This window comes from Carcharodon carcharias, chromosome 16 (genome assembly GCF_017639515.1).
Source record: "Carcharodon carcharias isolate sCarCar2 chromosome 16, sCarCar2.pri, whole genome shotgun sequence".
Classification (NCBI taxonomy): domain Eukaryota; kingdom Metazoa; phylum Chordata; class Chondrichthyes; order Lamniformes; family Lamnidae; genus Carcharodon; species Carcharodon carcharias.
In genome coordinates this window covers 8,465,459-8,484,716 of record NC_054482.1, presented here as the reverse complement: position 1 = coordinate 8,484,716, position 19,258 = coordinate 8,465,459, and the positions used below count along the sequence as shown (strand labels likewise).

The window sequence follows — 19,258 nt, the reverse complement described above, 5'->3', positions numbered from 1 at the left end:
CCAGGGAGAGTGGAAGTGTGTGCTGTGTACAGATTTGCACATTTGAATCATAATTTCATCCTTTTCAAGGCATTTTCTTTGCACTAGATGGCTCACACTGTATGCACATTTCCAATCTGCTAGAAAATGACTGCCCTGGCTTCAATTCGATTTCAGAACAGGGAATAAGGAGGTACAGATTTATGTTCCAAGAAAATTCAGCTCTATGCTGTGCAGTCAGGGCTTTCACTTTTCTGTTTTGAAAAATGAATAAACAAACGAATGTGTGTGAGGGGCACACATTGAGGAGTCTGTGTGAAGCCGAGATTTGCCAAAAAGAGTGGGAGTTAGAGATACATATGACAAGTAAATGAGAGCTACACAGAGAAAATAAGAAAGAATTTGGATAGGAACAAGCAGACATTTTCAGGAAAGAAAATGTATTTTTGTCCGTGCATAATACCATAGTTGATCAGCCAACTGAAGTAAACTGAAATCGCCAGCATCTTCCAATCTTGGTAGGAAACAAATTTATTTTACGTTCTTCATTAAATGTTTTTATTGAGAAAACACTGCACAATCACACTTCGTAATTCTCATTACATTTTTAATCATTACAAGGGTTAGAAAAAAAACTACTAAATGAGGTGCATAAGATATATCCTCTGGTTTCTTGTAACCAAAACAGAAATACGCAAGTTAAATATTAATAAACCCAATATTTCAGTATTTATATTAAACTAAACTGTACAATAGAAAATAAAGTATTACATATACAAACAAAAAAATAACATTTCACAAGTTATTTAAAACTTTGTAAGTGCAAGAACAAAAGCATTTATTAGATTTCACAGGCCTGTTTGTAAACACTGTACTAATATTACCCATGCGTGCACACAGTGAAAGCCATGCTACAGGAAGTATAAAAGCAAAGCATCAATGTCTGAAATATTCTTCATCAACCAGATGTGCCTCACCAATTTTGTGCTATCAACTGGCTAGCTTTAATACTTCCTACATCAGAACAAATTCCTGTTTAGGTTGATTGAATGAATATTTACTTTGACTTATTGTAAAATTAACATACACAACCAATAATTTGATCTCTAATACTCAGCCAGCTTTCTACAATAGATACTGGCACAATGAATAAGGAATGCCATAAATACTAAATAAATGTTTGCCTCACTTGATTCAGTCATCATGTACATTTGGCGACAGAGCTCAGTGACAACATGATCACATGTGGAAGACCCAAGCACAGCATAATAATACAAACACAGACAGCAGTTCCATTTAGCTTGAACAGCAACACGTTGACCTTTGCTGTCTCATTCGTTCTACTGGTCAGTTACATACACAGTGATGCCAATAAATTTCAACTCTTGGATTACAATTGCAATTGTGCTTTGTCTGCATTGGCATCAATTAGTCAACTGCTGTTGTAAGTCCAGAGGGTTACCGTCCTGTCAGCAGATGAAGATAAGAAAGATAGATCCTCAGTGTGCCATCTACACTGTATAACTTTGTCCTTATGCTTAGATACTACTGTTGTAGGAAGTGGCTTTATTAGATCTCCTATGGGCAGAAAATTAAAAGGTTACAAAAGGCTGCAGCTGCAGAAAATTATTAAGCATTTAATTGCACCAAATTAAGATGAACTTGTGAATGATAACTAAAATGCTAAATGATGACCAAATCTATTCCCAAAGTTTACAGTTCCTCATTCATGTTTTATAAAATGATATGTTGTATACATCCATACTCAAAGCCAATGCAAGTACAAGTAATCAATATAGGAGACTATCCTGAAAATAGATCAAAATAATTTTAACCTAGAAACGTATGAAAGCAAATAACCAGACTCCCCAGTAGTCCTAGAAAGGTGTTATTGTCAGTTCCTAGCCATTCTATGTTAGCCAATGCCAGCCACTATGTGGATATTCCAGATAGTGTCAGCTAATTCCTGATCCTCATTAGTTATTCCTATTTGAACTGCACAAACATGAATGCACAAAGGCTCAGCTTGGCTGTGATGAACCTACAGTCAATAAGCTTGTTAACACTTACTTCTTACATGCCAAGAATGGCACTAAGCTGGAGTGCTGGATGTTTGCTGCCACCAGCCAAGCAACTTTAACTAAAGTAGAACACTAACTTTAGAAGAAGAGGTGCAAGTGATAAAATAGTAAGTGAATAAAAACATTGAAAGCTTCATGATGTTTCTAACAGTTTAAAGTGAAAAACAACAGACCGTTATAAAATATTCTCAACTTACAGTTCACAATAGTTTTACCTCGTAAGTCGGTTACTTTGACAGTAGTGTCATAAGATCCTGTAAGAAGGTAGTAAGCTCCTGGAGAGAACCGCACTGAACGTACATCACTACCATGTGGTTGGTAAATTTGTACCACTCTCCCTCCTCGGATATCATAAAGCATGCAGCTAGAATCCTCCTGACCTGTGGCTAGGAGTCGTCCACTCGGATCCACAGCCACAGAAGCAACAGCACTACCTGTGTAATGAAAGTCATACCATGATTCAACAGTGGTACATACTACCTATACTGAAAGTTTAATTGGCTTTCTATACTTATCATTTTACACTTTTGTGTTAAATGTAATATGTTTTGGCAAGAAGATTGAGAGGGGCAATATAAACCAAAGGGTACAATTCTAAAGGAGGTGCAGTAATAGACCTTATTGAAGGTGGCAGGGCAGGTTGTGAAAGTGCTTAAAAAGGCATACAGTATCCTGGACTTCATAAATGGAGGCAGAGTACAAACATAAGGAATTTATGAAGAACCTTTATAAAACACCAGGTTGGCCTCACCTGGAGGACTGTGTCCAATTCTGGGCATTGCACTTTCGGAAGGAAGGGGAAGGCTTTAGAGACGATGCAGGAAAGACTCATGAGAGTGGTTCCAGGAATAGTCCGTGGATAGACTAGGGGAGTTGGGGTTGTTCTCCTTAGAGAAAGTTGAGGAGATTTGATACAGGCATTCAAAATCATGAGTGGTATAGACAATAATAGGGGGAGAGAGAGAGAAACTGTACTTGTTTTTTCTTTTATGCAGAGTAGTTACGATCTGGAATGCACTGCCCGAAAGAATGCTTTATACAGATTCAAACGTGGCTTTCAAAAGGGAACTGCATAAACATCCAAAGGGAAAGATTTGCAGGGCTACAGGGAAAGGGCAGGGGAGTGGGACTAGTTGATTTGCTGTTGCAAAGAGTCAGAAAGGCCTTCATGGCCTGTGCTGTAGCTGTTAGAACAGAATCATAGAACAGTTGTGAGTTACACCCATAACCGTTTATGTTGCAGTTTCTGCAACCTTTTACACTGGTCAAAAGTAAATTTGCCTGAAACCGAACCCCCCCCAACCACCAACACCACACACCACCTCCCTGGCCCGCTGCAACAAAAATGTCTATGGTCCCAGGTCAACAAGACAAGCTCCTACTTAAGGCATCTGTTCAGGGTTTTAGGGTTTTCAACACATTGCACTGAGAACTTTGGGCACACAGGCATGTGTGACCATATCAGTCCTTTGTTGATGACCTTGCACATGCAGTGGCTAGCAGTCAGCTGAAGGCTCATTCAGGCCAGTTTTTTATATTAATGTTCCAATTACTTTAATTTCCATTTAAATGAGTTCAAATTCAGTCACTTGATTTATCCTTTGTACAGAAGACCTGTGGCCAGTCAAGTGAAACCACTGACTGATATGTTTCTTCAGCTGCACCAATAATGTGAACACAGTAATCTGGAGGCTAAATTCCAATCAAAAGTGCGGCTTGATTTTGCTGATTCATGGGAGATTTTACATTCAAGCTAATGCAAATAAGTTTTGCGGAAACTTGGGTGTAACCTCACATTGGCAAAATGGACAAAATTTCTGGCTCAATTCAAGTGCAATTTCCCCGCAGAAATTCCAGGCTGCTTTATTTAATATATTAGCCATCAGCCACGTGTGGCTAATTGGGAATATAGATGTAAATAATTGCATTTCTAATAGTAAATAGGCAGTGGCATAGTGGTATTGTCACTGACTAGTTTTTCAGAAACCCAGGGCAATGCTCTGGGGACCTGGGTTCGAATTCCACCCCGACAGATGGTGAAATTTGAATCCAATAAAAATCTGGAAGTTCATGTACACACATCAACAGCATTACCTTCACCAATCCTCTCTGTTTACTCTTCAAAAAACTCCAGCAAGTTAGTTAAACATGATTTTCCCTTAAGTAATTCCTGCTGGCTCTTCCAAATTAACCCACATTTTTCCATGCGACTATTAATTCTATCCCGAATAATTGTTTCTAGAAGCTTCCCCACCACCGAAATTCAACTGATTGGTCTGTAATTGATGGGCTCATTCTAACAACCTTTTCTGAACAAGGGCGTAATGTTTGCAATTCTTGAGCCCTCTGGCACCTCCCCTGAAAGATTATGGCCAGTGCCTCTACAATTTCCACTCTCAATATTCTTGGCTGCATCTCATCTGGTCCCATTGCCTTCTCAACTTTAAGTACCAACAGTTTACCCAATACTACCTCCTTATCAGTTTTGAACTCTTCTGATAACAGAGTTTCCTCCTCTCACCATGGCCTGGGTAGCATCTGCTTCCTTGGGTAAAGACAGATGCAAAGTATTCATTTAACACTTCAGCCATGCCCCTGCCTCCATGTGTAAATCTCCTTTTTGGTCCCTAATTGGCCCTACTCCTCTTATCACCCTTTTACTACTTATGTACCTATAGAAGACTCTGGGATTCCCCTTTATGTTGTCTGCCAGTCTTTTCTCATAATCCCTCTTCGCTTCTCTTATTTGCTTCTTCACCTCTCCTCTGAACTTTGTCTATTCAGCTTGGTTCTCAACTGTACTTTCTACCTGACAACTTGTCATAAGCATACCTTTTTCTTCTTTATCTTAATTGCTATCTCCTTTATAATCCAGGGAGCTCTGCATTTGTTTTCCCTACCATTCCCATTTGAGGGAATTTAACTTGACTGTGCCTGAACCATTTCTTCTTTGAAGGTCAGGCCATAGTTCAGCTACAGTTTTTCCCAACAGCCTTTGGTTCCAGTCTATTCGGCCCAGCTTCTTGCCCCATTGAAGTTGGCTCTCCCCCCAGTTAATTCTTATTCTGGATTGCCCATTGTCATTTTCTAATATCATCCTAAACCATATGATACAATGATCACTGTCTCCCAAATGTTCTCCCAATGACACTTGATCTACTTGGCCCACCTCATTACCAAGAACCAGGCCTAGAGCAGTGCCTCCTTTCTTGTTGGACTGGACACATACTGCTGTAGAAAATTCTCCTGAACACACTCTAGGAACTCTTGCCCCTCTCTGCTCTTTACACTGCCACTATCCCAGTCTATATTCAGGTAATTAAAGTCCCCCATTATAACTACTATATAATGTTTGCACCTTTCTTAATTTCCCTGTAGATTTGTTCCTCTACACCCTTCCCACTAGTTGGTGGCCTATAGACTACACTGAGAAATGTAACTGCACCCTTTTTGTTCCTTAGCTGTAGCCAAATTGATTCTATCCTTGACCCCTTTGGGACATCCTCTTGCTCCAGCACTGCAATGCTTTCTGTAACCAATACAGCCACTCCTCCTCCTTTCCTTCCTGCTCTATCCTTCCTGAACATCTTGTACCCAGGAATATTTAACACCCAGTCCTGCCCTTCCTTGAGTCAGGTCTCTGCTATCGCCACATCATTATAATTCTGCATGGCAATCTGTACCTGTAACTCACCAATCTTATTTACTATGTTCCATGTATTCACATACATGCAGTATAACCCCGATTTAGATTTCATTACTTTCTCCCTTACTCCAGCTCCACCTATTAACTTAATATCTCTATTCTAATGCGATCTGTCTCTCCCAGTATTTTGTGCACTCTATAATATTCTCTCCTGGTACCCACAACTGCGCTGAGTTAGTTTATAGCCTCCCGCCCCCCTCCCCCCCACCATAGCACTAGCAAAATGCCCCACAAGGAACTCAGTCCCGGCTCCGTTCACGTGCAACCCGTCCGGCTTTTACAGGTGCCATCTCCCCCAGAGCCAGTCCCAGTATCCCAGGAATCTAAAGCCTTCCATCCTGCACCATCTTTCCAGCCATGCATTCATTTGCCTTATCCTTCTATTTCTGAACTCATTTGCACATAGCACTGGGAGTAATCCAAAGATGATTACTTTTGAGGTCCTGCTTGCTAATTCTCTACCTAACTCCCTAAACTCTGTCTGCAGGGCCACATCCCCATTCCTATCTGAATCATTGGTACCAACGTGGGCTACGGCCTCTGGTTGTTCACCTGCAGCCATCTGATGACATCCTTGACCCTGGCATCAGGGACGCAACATACCATCCTGGAGTCACATCTATGGCTGCAGATAGGCCTGTCTATTCCCCTATCACTATTGCTCTTCCTTACTACTTCCTCCCCTCCTGTACAACCAAGCCACTCGTGGTGCCACAAGCTTGGCTCTGACTGCACTCCTGAAGAACTAACCCCCACGCCAGTATCCAAAACGGAAAACCGATTAGCGAGCAGGACCCCAGGGGTCACCTGCACTACCTGCCTGGTTCTCTTGGACTGCCTCACGGTCACCCATTCCCTTTCTGCTGCAATGCTCCTAACCTGCAGTGTGACCACCTCTCTGAACGTGCTGGCCACGTAGCTCTCAGCCTCGCGGATGCGCCACAGTGATTCCAGCTACCGCTTCAGCTCCAAAACCTGGATGGCCTTTAGGGAAGGAAATCTGTCGTCTTTACCTGGCTCCAGACCCACAGCAATATGGTTGACCTTAAATACCCTCTGAAATGGCCTAGCAAGCCACTCAGTTGTATCAAACCGCTCCAAAATCACAAAAAAAAAAATGAAACTGGACGGACAACCTGGCATCAACCTAGGCACTAGAAATGACAATGGCAATCTCAGCCTTGTTGACCCTGCAAAGTCCTGCTAGTGCCAAAATCGGGAGAGCTGTTTTACAGACTAGTCAAGCAACAGCCTGACAGTCATTCTCACGGAATCATACCTTACAATAATGTCCCAGACGCCTCCATCACCATCCCTGGGTATGTCCTGGCCCACAGGCAGGACAGACCCAGCAAAGGTGGCGGCACAGTGGTATACAGTCAGGAGGGAATTGCCCTTGGAGTCCTCAACATTGACTCTGGGCCCCATGAAGTCTCATGGCATCAAGGAAACCTATGCCGATTACCACGTACCGCCCTCCCTCAGCTGATGAAACAGTGCTCCTCCATTTTGGATACCGCTTGGAGGAAGCACCGAATGGCAAGGGCACAGAATGTACTCTGGGTTGGGGGGACTTCAATGTCCACCACCAAGAGTGGCTCAGTAGCACCACTACTGACCGAGCCCTAAAGGACATAGCTGCTAGACTGGGTCTGCGGCAGGTGGTGAGGGAACCAACAAGAGGGAAAAACATACTTGACCTCATCCACACCAACCTACCTGCCGCAGATGTATTTGCCCATGACGGTATCGGTAGGAGTGACCACCGCACAGTCGTTGTGGAGACAAAGTCCTGCCTTCACATTGAGGATACCCTCACTTGTGTTGTGTGGTACTACCACTGTGTTAATTGTGATAGATTTCAAACAGATCTAGCAACTCAAGACTGGGCATCCATGAGGTGCTGTGGGCCATCAGCAGAATTGTACTCTAACACAACCTGTAACCTCATGGCCCGGCATATCCTCCACTCTACCATTAACTTCAAGCCAGGGATCAATCCTGGTTCAAAGAAAAGTGTAGGAGAACATGCCGGGAGCAGCACCAGACATACCTAAAAGTGAGGTGTCAACCTGGTGAAGCTATAACACAGGACTACTTGCATGCCAAACAGTGTAAGCAGCAAGTGATAGACAGGGTTCAGCGATGCCATAACCAACAGATCAGATCTAAGCTCTGCAGCCCTGCCACATCCAGTCGTGAATGGTGGTGGACAATTAAACAACAGGCTCTACAAATATCCCCATCCTCAAAGATGGAGGAGCCCAGCACATCAGTGCAAAAGATAAGGCTGAAGCATTTGCTACAATCTTCAGCCAGAAGTGCCGAGCGGATGATCCATCTCAGCCTCCTTCGGAGGTCCCCAGCATTACAGACACCAGTCTTCTGCTGATTCAATTCACTCCAAGTGATATCAAGAAACTGCCGAAGGCACTGGATACTGTAGAAGCCATGGGCCCTGACAATATTCCGCAATAGTACTGAAAACTTGTGCTCCAGAATTTGCAGCACCCCTAGCCAAGCTGTTCCAGTGCATCTACCTGGCTATGTGGAAAATTGCCCAGGTAGGTCCTGTACACAAAAAGCAGGACAAATTCAACCCAGCTAATTACCACCCCATCAGTCTACTCTTGATCATCAGTAAAGTGATGGAAGGGGTCGTCAACAATGCTATCAAGAGGCACTTGCTTAGCAATAATCTGCTCAGTGACACCCAGTTTGGGTTCTGCCAGGGCCACTCAGCTGCTGACCTCATTACAGCCTTGATCCAAACATGGACAAAAAAGCTGAACTCCCGAGGTGAGGTGAGAGTGACTACACTTGATATCAAGGCAGCATTTGACAGAGTGTGGCATCAAGGAGCCCTAACAAAACTGGAGTCAATGGGAATCAGGGGGAAAACTGAAAGCTGGGCGGAGTCATACCTAGCACAAAAGAAGGTTGTTGTGGTTGTTGGAGGTCAGACATCTCAGCTCCAGGGCATCGTTGCAGGAGTTCCTCAGTTAGTGTCCTAGGCTCAGCCATCTTCCACTGCTTCATCAATGACCTTCCTTCCATCATAAGGTCAGAAGTGGGGAGTTTTGCTGATGATTGCACAGTGTTCAGCACCATTCGCGACTCCTGATACTGAAGCAGTCTATGTCCAAATGCAGCAAGACCTGGACAATATCTAGGCTTGGGCTGACAAGTGGCAAGTAACATTCACACCACACAAGTGTCAGGCAATTACCATCTCCAACAAGAGACTATCCAACCATTGCCCCTTGATGTTCAATTGCATTACCATCACTGAATCCCCTACTATCAACATCCTGGGGGTTACCATTGACCAGAAACTGAACTGGATTAGCCATATAAATACTGTGGCTACATGAACAGGTCGAGGCAAGGAATAGTGCGATGAGTAACCCACCTCCTGACTCCTCAAAGCCTGTCCACCATCTACAAGGCACAAGTCAAGAGTGTGATGGAATTCTCCCCACTTGCCTGGATGAGTGCATCTCCCACGATGCTCAAGAAGCTTGACACCATCAGGACAAAGCAGCCTGCTTGATTGGCACCACATCCACAAACATTCACTCCCTCCACTACTGATGCCCAGTAGCAGCAGTGTGTACCATCTACAAGATGTACTGCAGGAATTCACCAAGGCTCCTTAGACAGCACCTTCCAAACCCATGACAAGGGCAAGGGCAGCAGATAGCTGGGAACACCACCATCTAGAAGTTACCCTCCAAGTCACTCACCGTTCTGACTTGGAAATATATCACCGTTCCTTCACTGTCACTGGGTCAAAATCCTGGAACTCCTTTCCTAACAGCACTGTGGCTGTACACATGCCACGTGGATTGTAGGGGTTTAAGGAGGCAGCTCACTGCTGCCTTCTCAAGGGCAATTAGGGATGGGCAATAAATGCTGGTCCAGCCAGTAAAGCCCACATCCCATGAATGAATAAAAAAACAAAAAAAATCAATGAACTTACGGTTTTCCTGTGATATCATTGTTTGATTTTTTTTTTCAAACTCAGTTCCAAAGGTGAGATTTACACCCAGGTCCATTTCTGCTCAGCTCCTTATTTTCCTGACTTAAAATAAATTCTATATATACACCTCACCTTTTTCCCCTGTGCACTGAATTCCCATGTGAGCCTAATTCGCTACTCATTTGGTCTCCATCTCACTCCGGCATGGTCACCTGTCTCCTTGCATGCCACTTACTTACTGTGCAGTTTGAAAAGCTTGTCTCTTTTATAGAACCTCTGATGAGTCACTAGCTAGTTTAGCTTCCTCCTACAGTAATTAACTCCATATGAACCAACTGCTTTCAGGTGGCTGACAGATAACTGCTGCTCCAAGCAGTTCTCTACTTAACAAGCTAGCCTAACGTATTTATGTCAGATCTTGATTCTTATTCTATTGTTAAACCTGAAAAGGGCTTAATCAGAATTTACACATGAGCCTAATACACTACTCACTCGGTCGCCGTCTTACTCCGGCATAGTCGCTTGTTTCGTCGTGCACCCCCTACTGACCTGATAAAGCTTATTCTACCCAGTCAAATTCTATACCAGGGTCAACTATGGTGGCATTTGCTCCATTTTTCTTTAAATTAGAAGGGATAAATATTTTCGCTTAGTTCAAGGAATCCTAATGCAGCAAAGACTAAAGATTCAGAGCAAAAGGAATTAAGGGCATTTACTGGTTTCCTATCATTCTATGGGAGAGTGGCAATATCACCCTGTGCCAAGAACAATCTTGCAAGTTGGAATATTTTGGTATTTATGAAGTAATAGACGACCTTTCTGCTGCATCATGAATTTAACAGCAACTGGTACACAACATCCGTTGTATCACTGACTTTGCTACATTAACTATCTCAGTTGCAGGATAAACTGGTGATGTGAATAAAGGTCCAATATCCTTATAATGGTTGGAAGTCTGTTCAGCTGAAAGCAGTACAAATGATATTCAATATAAAAATCAATCACCAAAAGAAGATTTACACCTACCTGATCCATGAAATGCTGTTCCAACAACACGGACACAGCTTGGCACTCTCAGATCCCAGAACCTTACAGTCTTGTCTTGTGAGCCAGATGCAATCATCCATCCTCCCCAAGTATAGAGTGCTAGAATATGACCTATAATCACAAAGTAACATTGATGTCCAAAGTTCTCCATGCTGTTGTAGCCAGTTATAAAATAAACGTACATTTTTATTAAAAAAAACACACTTCAGCCTCAGATGTTTTCAAGAATTGGGGGATCATGTTTGGTTCATCCTTTTTTATATTTGGCTAACCGGAGCTGAAAATGATACATACAGACCAATTAGCTAATAACATTTACTTTTCAGTTCTTGCAAACTGTAGCTTTCTTTACCCCAGTGACATTTTTCTGCCCGAATGTCACCGCTCCCTCTGCATACACCTGCATGATTATTTTTCTTTTATCCACAGTCTGCTAAATTGGTCTTTACTCCAGAACCATAAGCAGAAACCTAAACAAGAGTGAATCATGGAGTGTGGGTATACGCTAATCCAAATAAGGATGAAGACAATACAAGGTAGATAGTCTATTTTCTTTATTATTCAGGCATCAGTTACACACTGTAAGGAACAATAGCATATTATCAACTTAGGAAGTGGACAATCCAGCTCAGATACCTATTTTCTGCTGCCTAAACAAGTTTTCTGAAAACAGTGTCCAAAGTTTTGCCCAAATTTAATCAGCAATGTTCAATTAACATGCAAACAATATCCCACATAGCAGTCTTGCATGATCTTGAAAACCCAATAAAGAACGCAAAAAGTAGAAATGATCAAGTAGAATGGCCCACGACTGGATCTCTGAATGTTTACGAGCCAAACGGTACAATGGAGGATACAATCCATTAGCCACTTTACTCAATGGTTTTTTCCATGCTGCAAATAAAAACTGCCAGGACTTCCTAAAGTTCATAAATCCCAAAGCATATTGCTTTGAAAGTGAAACTTACAATTGTTACATGACAGATGGCGAGACTTTTTTTTTTAAAAAGAGTGTATATTTTTAAATCAACAATTAAATTGGATAAAAACAAAAAAACTGCGGATGCTGGAAATCCAAAACAAAAACAGAATTACCTGGAAAAACTCAGCAGGTCTGGCAGCATCGGCGGAGAAGAAAAGAGTTGACGTTTCGAGTCCTCATGACCGTTCTGTCGAAGGGTCATGAGGACTCGAAACGTCAACTCTTTTCTTCTCCGCCGATGCTGCCAGACCTGCTGAATTAAATTGGATACTTGGGCAGACATCCTGGGTGGATCCTTTAACTATTCTATCCTCTTATCCAAATAGGACTGATTTCTAATCTGAAGACTACATCTCATTAATTGTGTAAATTGAAACTAACACCATTAATGTCTTCTTCCAAACAAAAACTGCAACACACAGTGACCTATCATGGACTCATTAGGAACAGAGGGATGTCTATTTGGATTCAACTTTCAGATTCTTCATAAAGGAAACCACAAGGGGATAAAAAAAGGCCATGAGACCTACTGCTATTGATGATGACCACAATTATATGGACCAAAGCAAAAATTCTGGAATATAACAAACTTTGCAAAATGTGAAACAAAAATTGTCAAATATCAAATTATTTGACCTTAAACCCAATTGTGGAGTCTTTTCTGCAACTGAGGAAGATTTCAACCATTTAATAATCATGACATCAGCCAAAAACATTCCTGTCTTCAATGTTGTCTGATCTCCGACTGCAAATATAGGTCAGACCTAGGTCATACAGAATGTTCCTACCAAATTCACCATAGACAATGGCAGAATAGCGATTGCCATGAGTGGCTTTGATTTTCCAACTCCACTACTTGTCCTGCTTTCTACCCTTAATTAGCACATTCCTTAGATAATATCACCACCTTCAACACCTCTTTGTCCTTTTGTCTATGACATCTTTTGGCTATCTCCACTTATCACTGGCCCTCTATTCAGTTCTACCCCCCACCTCCCTTAAACCAGCTTATATTTCACCTCTTTTCTACTTTTACTGAGTTCTGTTGAAGAGTCATTCGGACTCGAAACATTAACTGTGTTCCTCTCCGCAGATGCTGCCAGACCTGCTGAGTTTTTCCAGGTATTTTTATTTTTGTTTTGGATTTCCAGTATCCACAGATTTTTGCTTTTATCCACTACAATCCTCCTCCCTATTACCTAATTACACAACTGCACTGCTGTCGTAATGAACTTGTGGCACAACTGCTTCACTTAGCAAGCTGAAGGCAAGTAACAGCAGAAGAAATAGAAACATGAGTAGGCCATTTAGCCCATCGAGTCTACTCCATCATTCAATAAGATCTTGGCTGTTCGTCAACCTCAACTTCTTCCTGCCTAATCCCCATTTTCCTCAATTCCCCATAAGTCCAAAACTAACTATCTCAATCTTAAATATATTCAATAACTGAACATCCACAGTCCTTTAGGGTTGAGAATTCCAAAGATTCACAACCCTCAGTGAAGAAATTCTGACTTATCTTAGTCTTACATAGTCTTATATGATGATCATGAGACTATGTTCCTTAGTTCAAGACTTTCCAGCTGTGGAAAACAACCTCTCAGTATCTGCCCAATAAACATCCTCAGAATGTTGAATGTCTCAATGAGATAACCTCATTTTTCTAAACTCCAGAGAGTAGAAGATCATTCTACTCAATCTCTCAAAGGACAACCGTTTCATCTCAGGAATAAATCCTGTAAACATTCACTGCACTGTCTCCAAGTGAAGTATATCCTTTCTTAGATAAGGAGATCAAAACTTTTTTTTTTATTCTTTCAAGGAACGTGGGCATTGCTGGCTAGGCCAGCACTTTTATTGCCCATCCCTAATTATCCTCAAGGTGGTGGTGGTGAGCCACCTTCTTAAACTGCTGCAGTCCATGTGGTGCACACATTACTTCAGGTATGGTCTCACCAAAGCCCTGGACAACTGTAGTAAGACTTTCTTACTCATACACTCCAACCCCCTTACAATAATATAAAGCCCAACATGATACTTGCCTTCCTAATTTTGCTGTACCTGCACGCTAATTGTAATCTTTGAACAAGGACACCCAAATTTTTCGGAATGCCTATTTTGACTTTCTATTCTTCCTACCACATTTGCCCACACTGTACTCCATTAGCCACCTTACTGCCCATCATTTAATCTGTTTCTATTTTTTTGCTTACTGTCCCACCTAGCCTTGTATCATCAGCAAACTTTGGTGCATTACTCTCTTCAGTTAAGTCATTATTATAGATTGTAAATAGCTGAGGGTCTTGCAGTGACCCTTGCAGCATCCAACTATTACAGCCTACAAACTTGAAAATATCTGGTTTATCCCTACTCTGCTTTTTGTCCATTAGCCAAGCCTCTATCTATGCAAATATATCACCCTCAACCCCCATGCGCTCTTATCTCATGTAATAACATTTTATGTGGCACCTTATCAAAAGCTTTTTTTGGAAATCCAAATATATGATAATCTCTGGTTCCCCATTTATCTACCCTAGGTATATCCCCAAAAAATCATAATAAATTGGTCTAACGTGATTTCCCCTTCTTGAAACCACGTTGACTCTCTCTGATTATATTTGATTTGCTTAGTGCCTCGTTAACACCTCCTTAATAATGGATTTGAGCATTTTCTCTCAATGACTAATGTTAGGCTAACTGGCCTAACTCTCCTAATTTCTTGAATAGCAATATTATATTTGTTACCTTCCCCAACTGGGACTGTTCTGGAATCAAGGGAATTTTGAAATATCACAAACAATGCATTCAGTATCTCCGAAGCCACTTTTTTAGAACCCTAAGGTGTAGGGTATCAGGTTCATTAGTCAGCTTTTATTCCCATTAGTTTTTCCATCATTTTTATTAACATGAATAACTAAATTCCTCAACTCTCATTAGCTCCTTGGGGTTGCACTATTTTTGGTATGCTTTGTGTCTTCTACTGTGAAAGAAAACACAAGATATTTGTTCAAGGTCTCTGTTATTTCCTTATTCCCCATTATAATTTCGCCTGCCTCTGCCTCTAAGGGACCAATATTTAGTTTTGCTGCTCTCCTCTTTCTACAAGCTTGCAGAAGCTACAACCTGTTTTTATATTTTTTGCTAGTTTACTCTTAGATTCTACTTTTTCCTCAATATTTTGGTCATCCTTTGCATGCTTCCAAAACTTTCTCAATCCTGAGGCTTACATTATTCTTCATAACATTAATGAATTCTTTTAATCCAATGCTATCCTTAACTCCTTTACTCAGCCATTGATGGATCACTTTTCCTGAATATACAAGTAAAACCTCAAAAAAACGAACTCTTACAAAAAGGTCCACATTTTCACATCGACTTAATTCTCCTCTACGATGAGCAAAGGAGCCTGAATGAAAACAGCTATATTTTTACTTGTCTTAAAACTAACTTCTTCCAGTTAAATTTCAATAGTTTTTGGCAAATGTAGCATTACATTTTAAAAGTGCACTGAAAAAATGCTCTCTTATTAATATAATAAGCCATTGTTCCATGTTTATTCCTTTGCTCTTAGAAATTAGAATCACTACAGACAAACAAACTCATGTCATCGTCTATTCATCCTGGTGAATTGACTGATTTTAATTAACATTATTTAATGCAATATAAAATTAATATATTTGTTAAAAAAAACATGGAAACATCTACTTTGCAAGAGAAAGTTAACCAGAGCAATTATTGCAACCTTTTTGTGCTTTCATTAAAGCTTATTACAAAAAGAGAGTCCAAAATGCAAATGACAACAGATTACTGCCTCCAATCTTGCTAATTTTCCTTCGCGCCTCACTCTGGGCTTGTCTATTTTGAGAAAATTACTTACAGTACTCCTGTACATTAATATTAAAATACTTTTCCTAGCCTTAAAGTGTAATTTTAAGGAATTAAAAAGAAATCTCTCACACACTAATGGCACTGAATTCTGGATAGTAACATTACAGACAATCCATTATTGATTCATGATTTATCAAGCTACAAAGAATACGCCACTTCTTCCACAACAATACAGTATTATATCCATCCATCCATTGTTTCTAGTTATGAAGGCATCATCAAGTTTGAGGTTTTTCAATCTATTTCATACCAGTATGTCCACTGAGTGCATGTAATCCCTGGCCTCGTTGACAGTCTGTAGTGTAAATATTACAATCTCCAGCTCCAGCACTGATTAAGATCGCTCCTCCACTTTCTGGACCCTCCATGAAAGCAAGATCCCGAATTGTACCATCATGCATGCTGAACTCCAAATCAGGACCTGTGAAAAAACAGATTACTCATTTAGATTTTTATCCTTCTAACAACCTATCACCATAATGTGATTTATTGCTTTGACAAGTTATTCATAACTTCTCTGACAAGTAAATATCATTAATCATTGGAATATTTTGCAACACGTGGATATCATTCAGTACATTTTCAATCATGCATTATACAGGATTAGTTGCCTTTTTTTTTAAATCCAAATCCAGAAATACTACTAGAATGCACGACTAGTTAGTAATAAGAATATTCCATTCAAATAAGTTGCACTATCTAGTTTCCACAAAATAATTAAACCAGCAGAAATGGAGTTAATTTCAGGGCAGAAAAGTGGCTAAAATTTTCCAACCCCATTACAAGTCTCCTTCCTATTTAATTATACAACTGCACTGGCATTGCAAGAAATCTGTGGCATCATTTATCAAGCTGAAGATCAATTACCATGATCAAGGAGAAACATTGAAAAAAAATGAACTGTGACAAGAAACGTCCAAGTTTCCACACCGACTTAATTTTCCAAATTTCCTCATGGGAATAAAAAAATTTTGCTCTGCCCTTCTACTAACAATTTTGTATTTCTCTAAAAGGGTAAACATCTTCAGATCTCTATTCCTCCTAATGTTTGCAAAAGTTACAATTTTATAACCTATTTAATTAATCTGAAGATTTTAAAACATAGTAATTCCTACCAGACACCAAAACTTAAAACACAAATTAGTGAAGCAAACTGCAGATTTTGGAAAGCACTAGCATCGAACTGAGAATTTTTAATAAATTCTCTCCCAATTCCCTAGGAGGGAGGAAACCTTAATGATATGTCCAAGCATATGTTGTATCATCCCATAATGTGATGATTCTTTTTCTCACCCTGTGCTTAATTTGACTGGTGTGAACTAGGTTAGCTCATTAGAGAATGCAATGGGAGATTTTCTGGTATTGGCATCTGGAGTACAGAGCCACTGCATTGCAAACTTTGTACACTCACAAATTACCAATCCAGGTATTCTTCTATGGTCAATCTAATTGTGTGCAAAAAGTGAGATTTGTGCTGGATTACACCTTTCTGAGAGTTCCCTCAACAGGAGGGCAAGACGACAGGCATAGTTTCAGCTCTTAAAGGATTACAGCTGCCATTTAAAAGGGAAGTGACCAACAGACAGGGCAAAAAAACATTGATGATGAAAGGTGTGGCATAATTACCATGAGTTCAAGCTTCACTCCAAGAACATGAGCACATCAGCTTAGCTGACATTTCAATGCAGTGCAGATGAAGTGCTACATTGTTGGGGATGCAGTCTTTTGACAAGACATTGAACTACAACCCTGCCTGCCCTGTAATAACCCAAGGCATTATTGTTGATTTGCTGCTTGCCAGGTCAAGCAACCTAATTATTTTTTTCTTATAGAAAACCAGCAGCGGGATGGAGTTTACAATTTTTCCATCTCAGAGGATTCCCTAAAATTCAAGGGGTTAGGGAGATATCTCTACTGCAGAATATTGATTTTGACACATACAAACTAGGAGCAGGAATAGGCCAATCGGTCCTTCAAGCCTGCTGCGCCTTTCAATAAGATTATGGCTGATCTGATTGTAACTTCCCACCTACCCCCAATAACTTTCTCGTCCCTTGTTAATCAAGAATCTATCTAGCTCTGCCTCAAAAATATTCAAAGACCCCTCTTCCACTGCCTTTTGAAGAGAGTTCCATAGACTCACAGCACTCAGAAAAAATTTCTCATCTCTGTCTTAAATGAGCGACTCTATTTTTAAACCGTAACCACTAGTTCTAGGTTCTCCCACAAGAGGAAACATCCTCTCCACATCCACTTTATCAAGACCCCTCAGGTTTCGATCAAGTCACCTCTTATTCTTCTAAACTCCAGTGGATATAAGCCTAACCTGCCCAAACTTTCCTCATAAGACAACCTGCCATTCCTGGTATCAGTAAACCTTCACTGAACTGCTTCTGACGCATTTACATCTTTCCTTAAATAAGGAGCAATACCGCTGTACACTGTACTCCAGATGTGGTCTCACCAATGCCCTGTACAACTGAAGCATAACCTCCCTACTTTTGTGTTCAATTCCCCTCACAATAAATTATAACATTCTATTCCGAACTATTTGGAGTACCTGCATACGAGCCTTTTGGAATTCTTGCACTAGGACACCCAGATCCCTCTGAATCTCAGAGCTTTGCAATCTCTCACCATTTAGATAATAAGTTTCCTTTTTATTCTTCCTGCCAAAATGGACAATTTCACATTTGGCCACGTCATACTCCATTAGCCACATTTTTGCTCACTTAACCTATCTATGTCACTTTGTAGCCTCATGTCCTCTTCACAACTTACTTTCCTACCTATCTTTGTGTTATCAGCAAATTTAGCAACCATACGATCTGTCCCTTCATACAAGTCACTTATATTAATTGTAAAAGTTGAGGCCCTAGCACCGATCCCTGTGGCACACCATTTGTTACATCCCACCAACCAGAAAAAAAAACATTTATGGCTACGCTCTGTTTCCTATTAGCTAGCCAATTTTCTATCCATGCCATTATGTTACCCCCTAGACCATGAGCTTTTATTTTCTGCAATAACCTTTGATGTGGCACCTTATCAAATGCCTTCTGGAAATCTCTATCCACAGCATATGTGAATCCTTCAAAGAACTCCAATGAATTGGTTAAATATAATTTCTCTTTTACAGAACCATGTTGACTCTGTCTAATTGCCTTAAACTTTTCTGATGATGTCCCATTGTAGATTTGAATGAGCTGAAGTTATTAAAGTTCAGGGCTTTAGTGACTTCCCTGCTACTATGAGAGCAGTTATCTGAAGGACTGATTCCTAAAGATAACAGAACTCCTCATTGCCTTCCTGGTGAAATGGAGTACAACAGCTTGCTGTCCTTGGATTTGCAAAAGTAAAAAACTGCTGATGCTGGAAATCTGACATAAAAACAGAAAATGCAGATCTAGCAGCATATGTGGAGAGAGAAATAGTTAAGGTCTGTGACATTTCATCTGTTTCCCTCTCCACAGATCTTTGCAGACCTGCTGATATTTCCTGCATTTTTTAACCTTCGATATGTCCTGGTAGGTGTCCTATGTGATATACATGGCTGCATGGGCAAATGAGAAAAATCTGCCTTACATCTTGCT

At 40.7% G+C, this 19,258-nt stretch overlaps 1 protein-coding gene across 3 annotated transcripts in view; it reads right to left on the bottom strand.

Annotated features, from left to right (window-relative positions):
• Window positions 1-523: 523 nt before the first annotated feature.
• Window positions 524-19,258, bottom strand: part of wdr47a (WD repeat domain 47a) — a 57,937-nt gene continuing 39,202 nt past the window's right edge. For all 3 annotated transcript variants that reach the window (XM_041208051.1, XM_041208048.1, XM_041208050.1), the window contains exons 12-15: window positions 15,916-16,086; window positions 10,775-10,906; window positions 2,276-2,494; window positions 524-1,557 (exon numbers count right to left, since the gene is read on the bottom strand). In XM_041208051.1, the coding sequence (XP_041063985.1) occupies window positions 1,412-1,557; window positions 2,276-2,494; window positions 10,775-10,906; window positions 15,916-16,086 (668 nt within the window). In that variant the 3' untranslated portion in view covers window positions 524-1,411. The remainder of the gene's footprint in view (window positions 1,558-2,275; window positions 2,495-10,774; window positions 10,907-15,915; window positions 16,087-19,258) is intronic.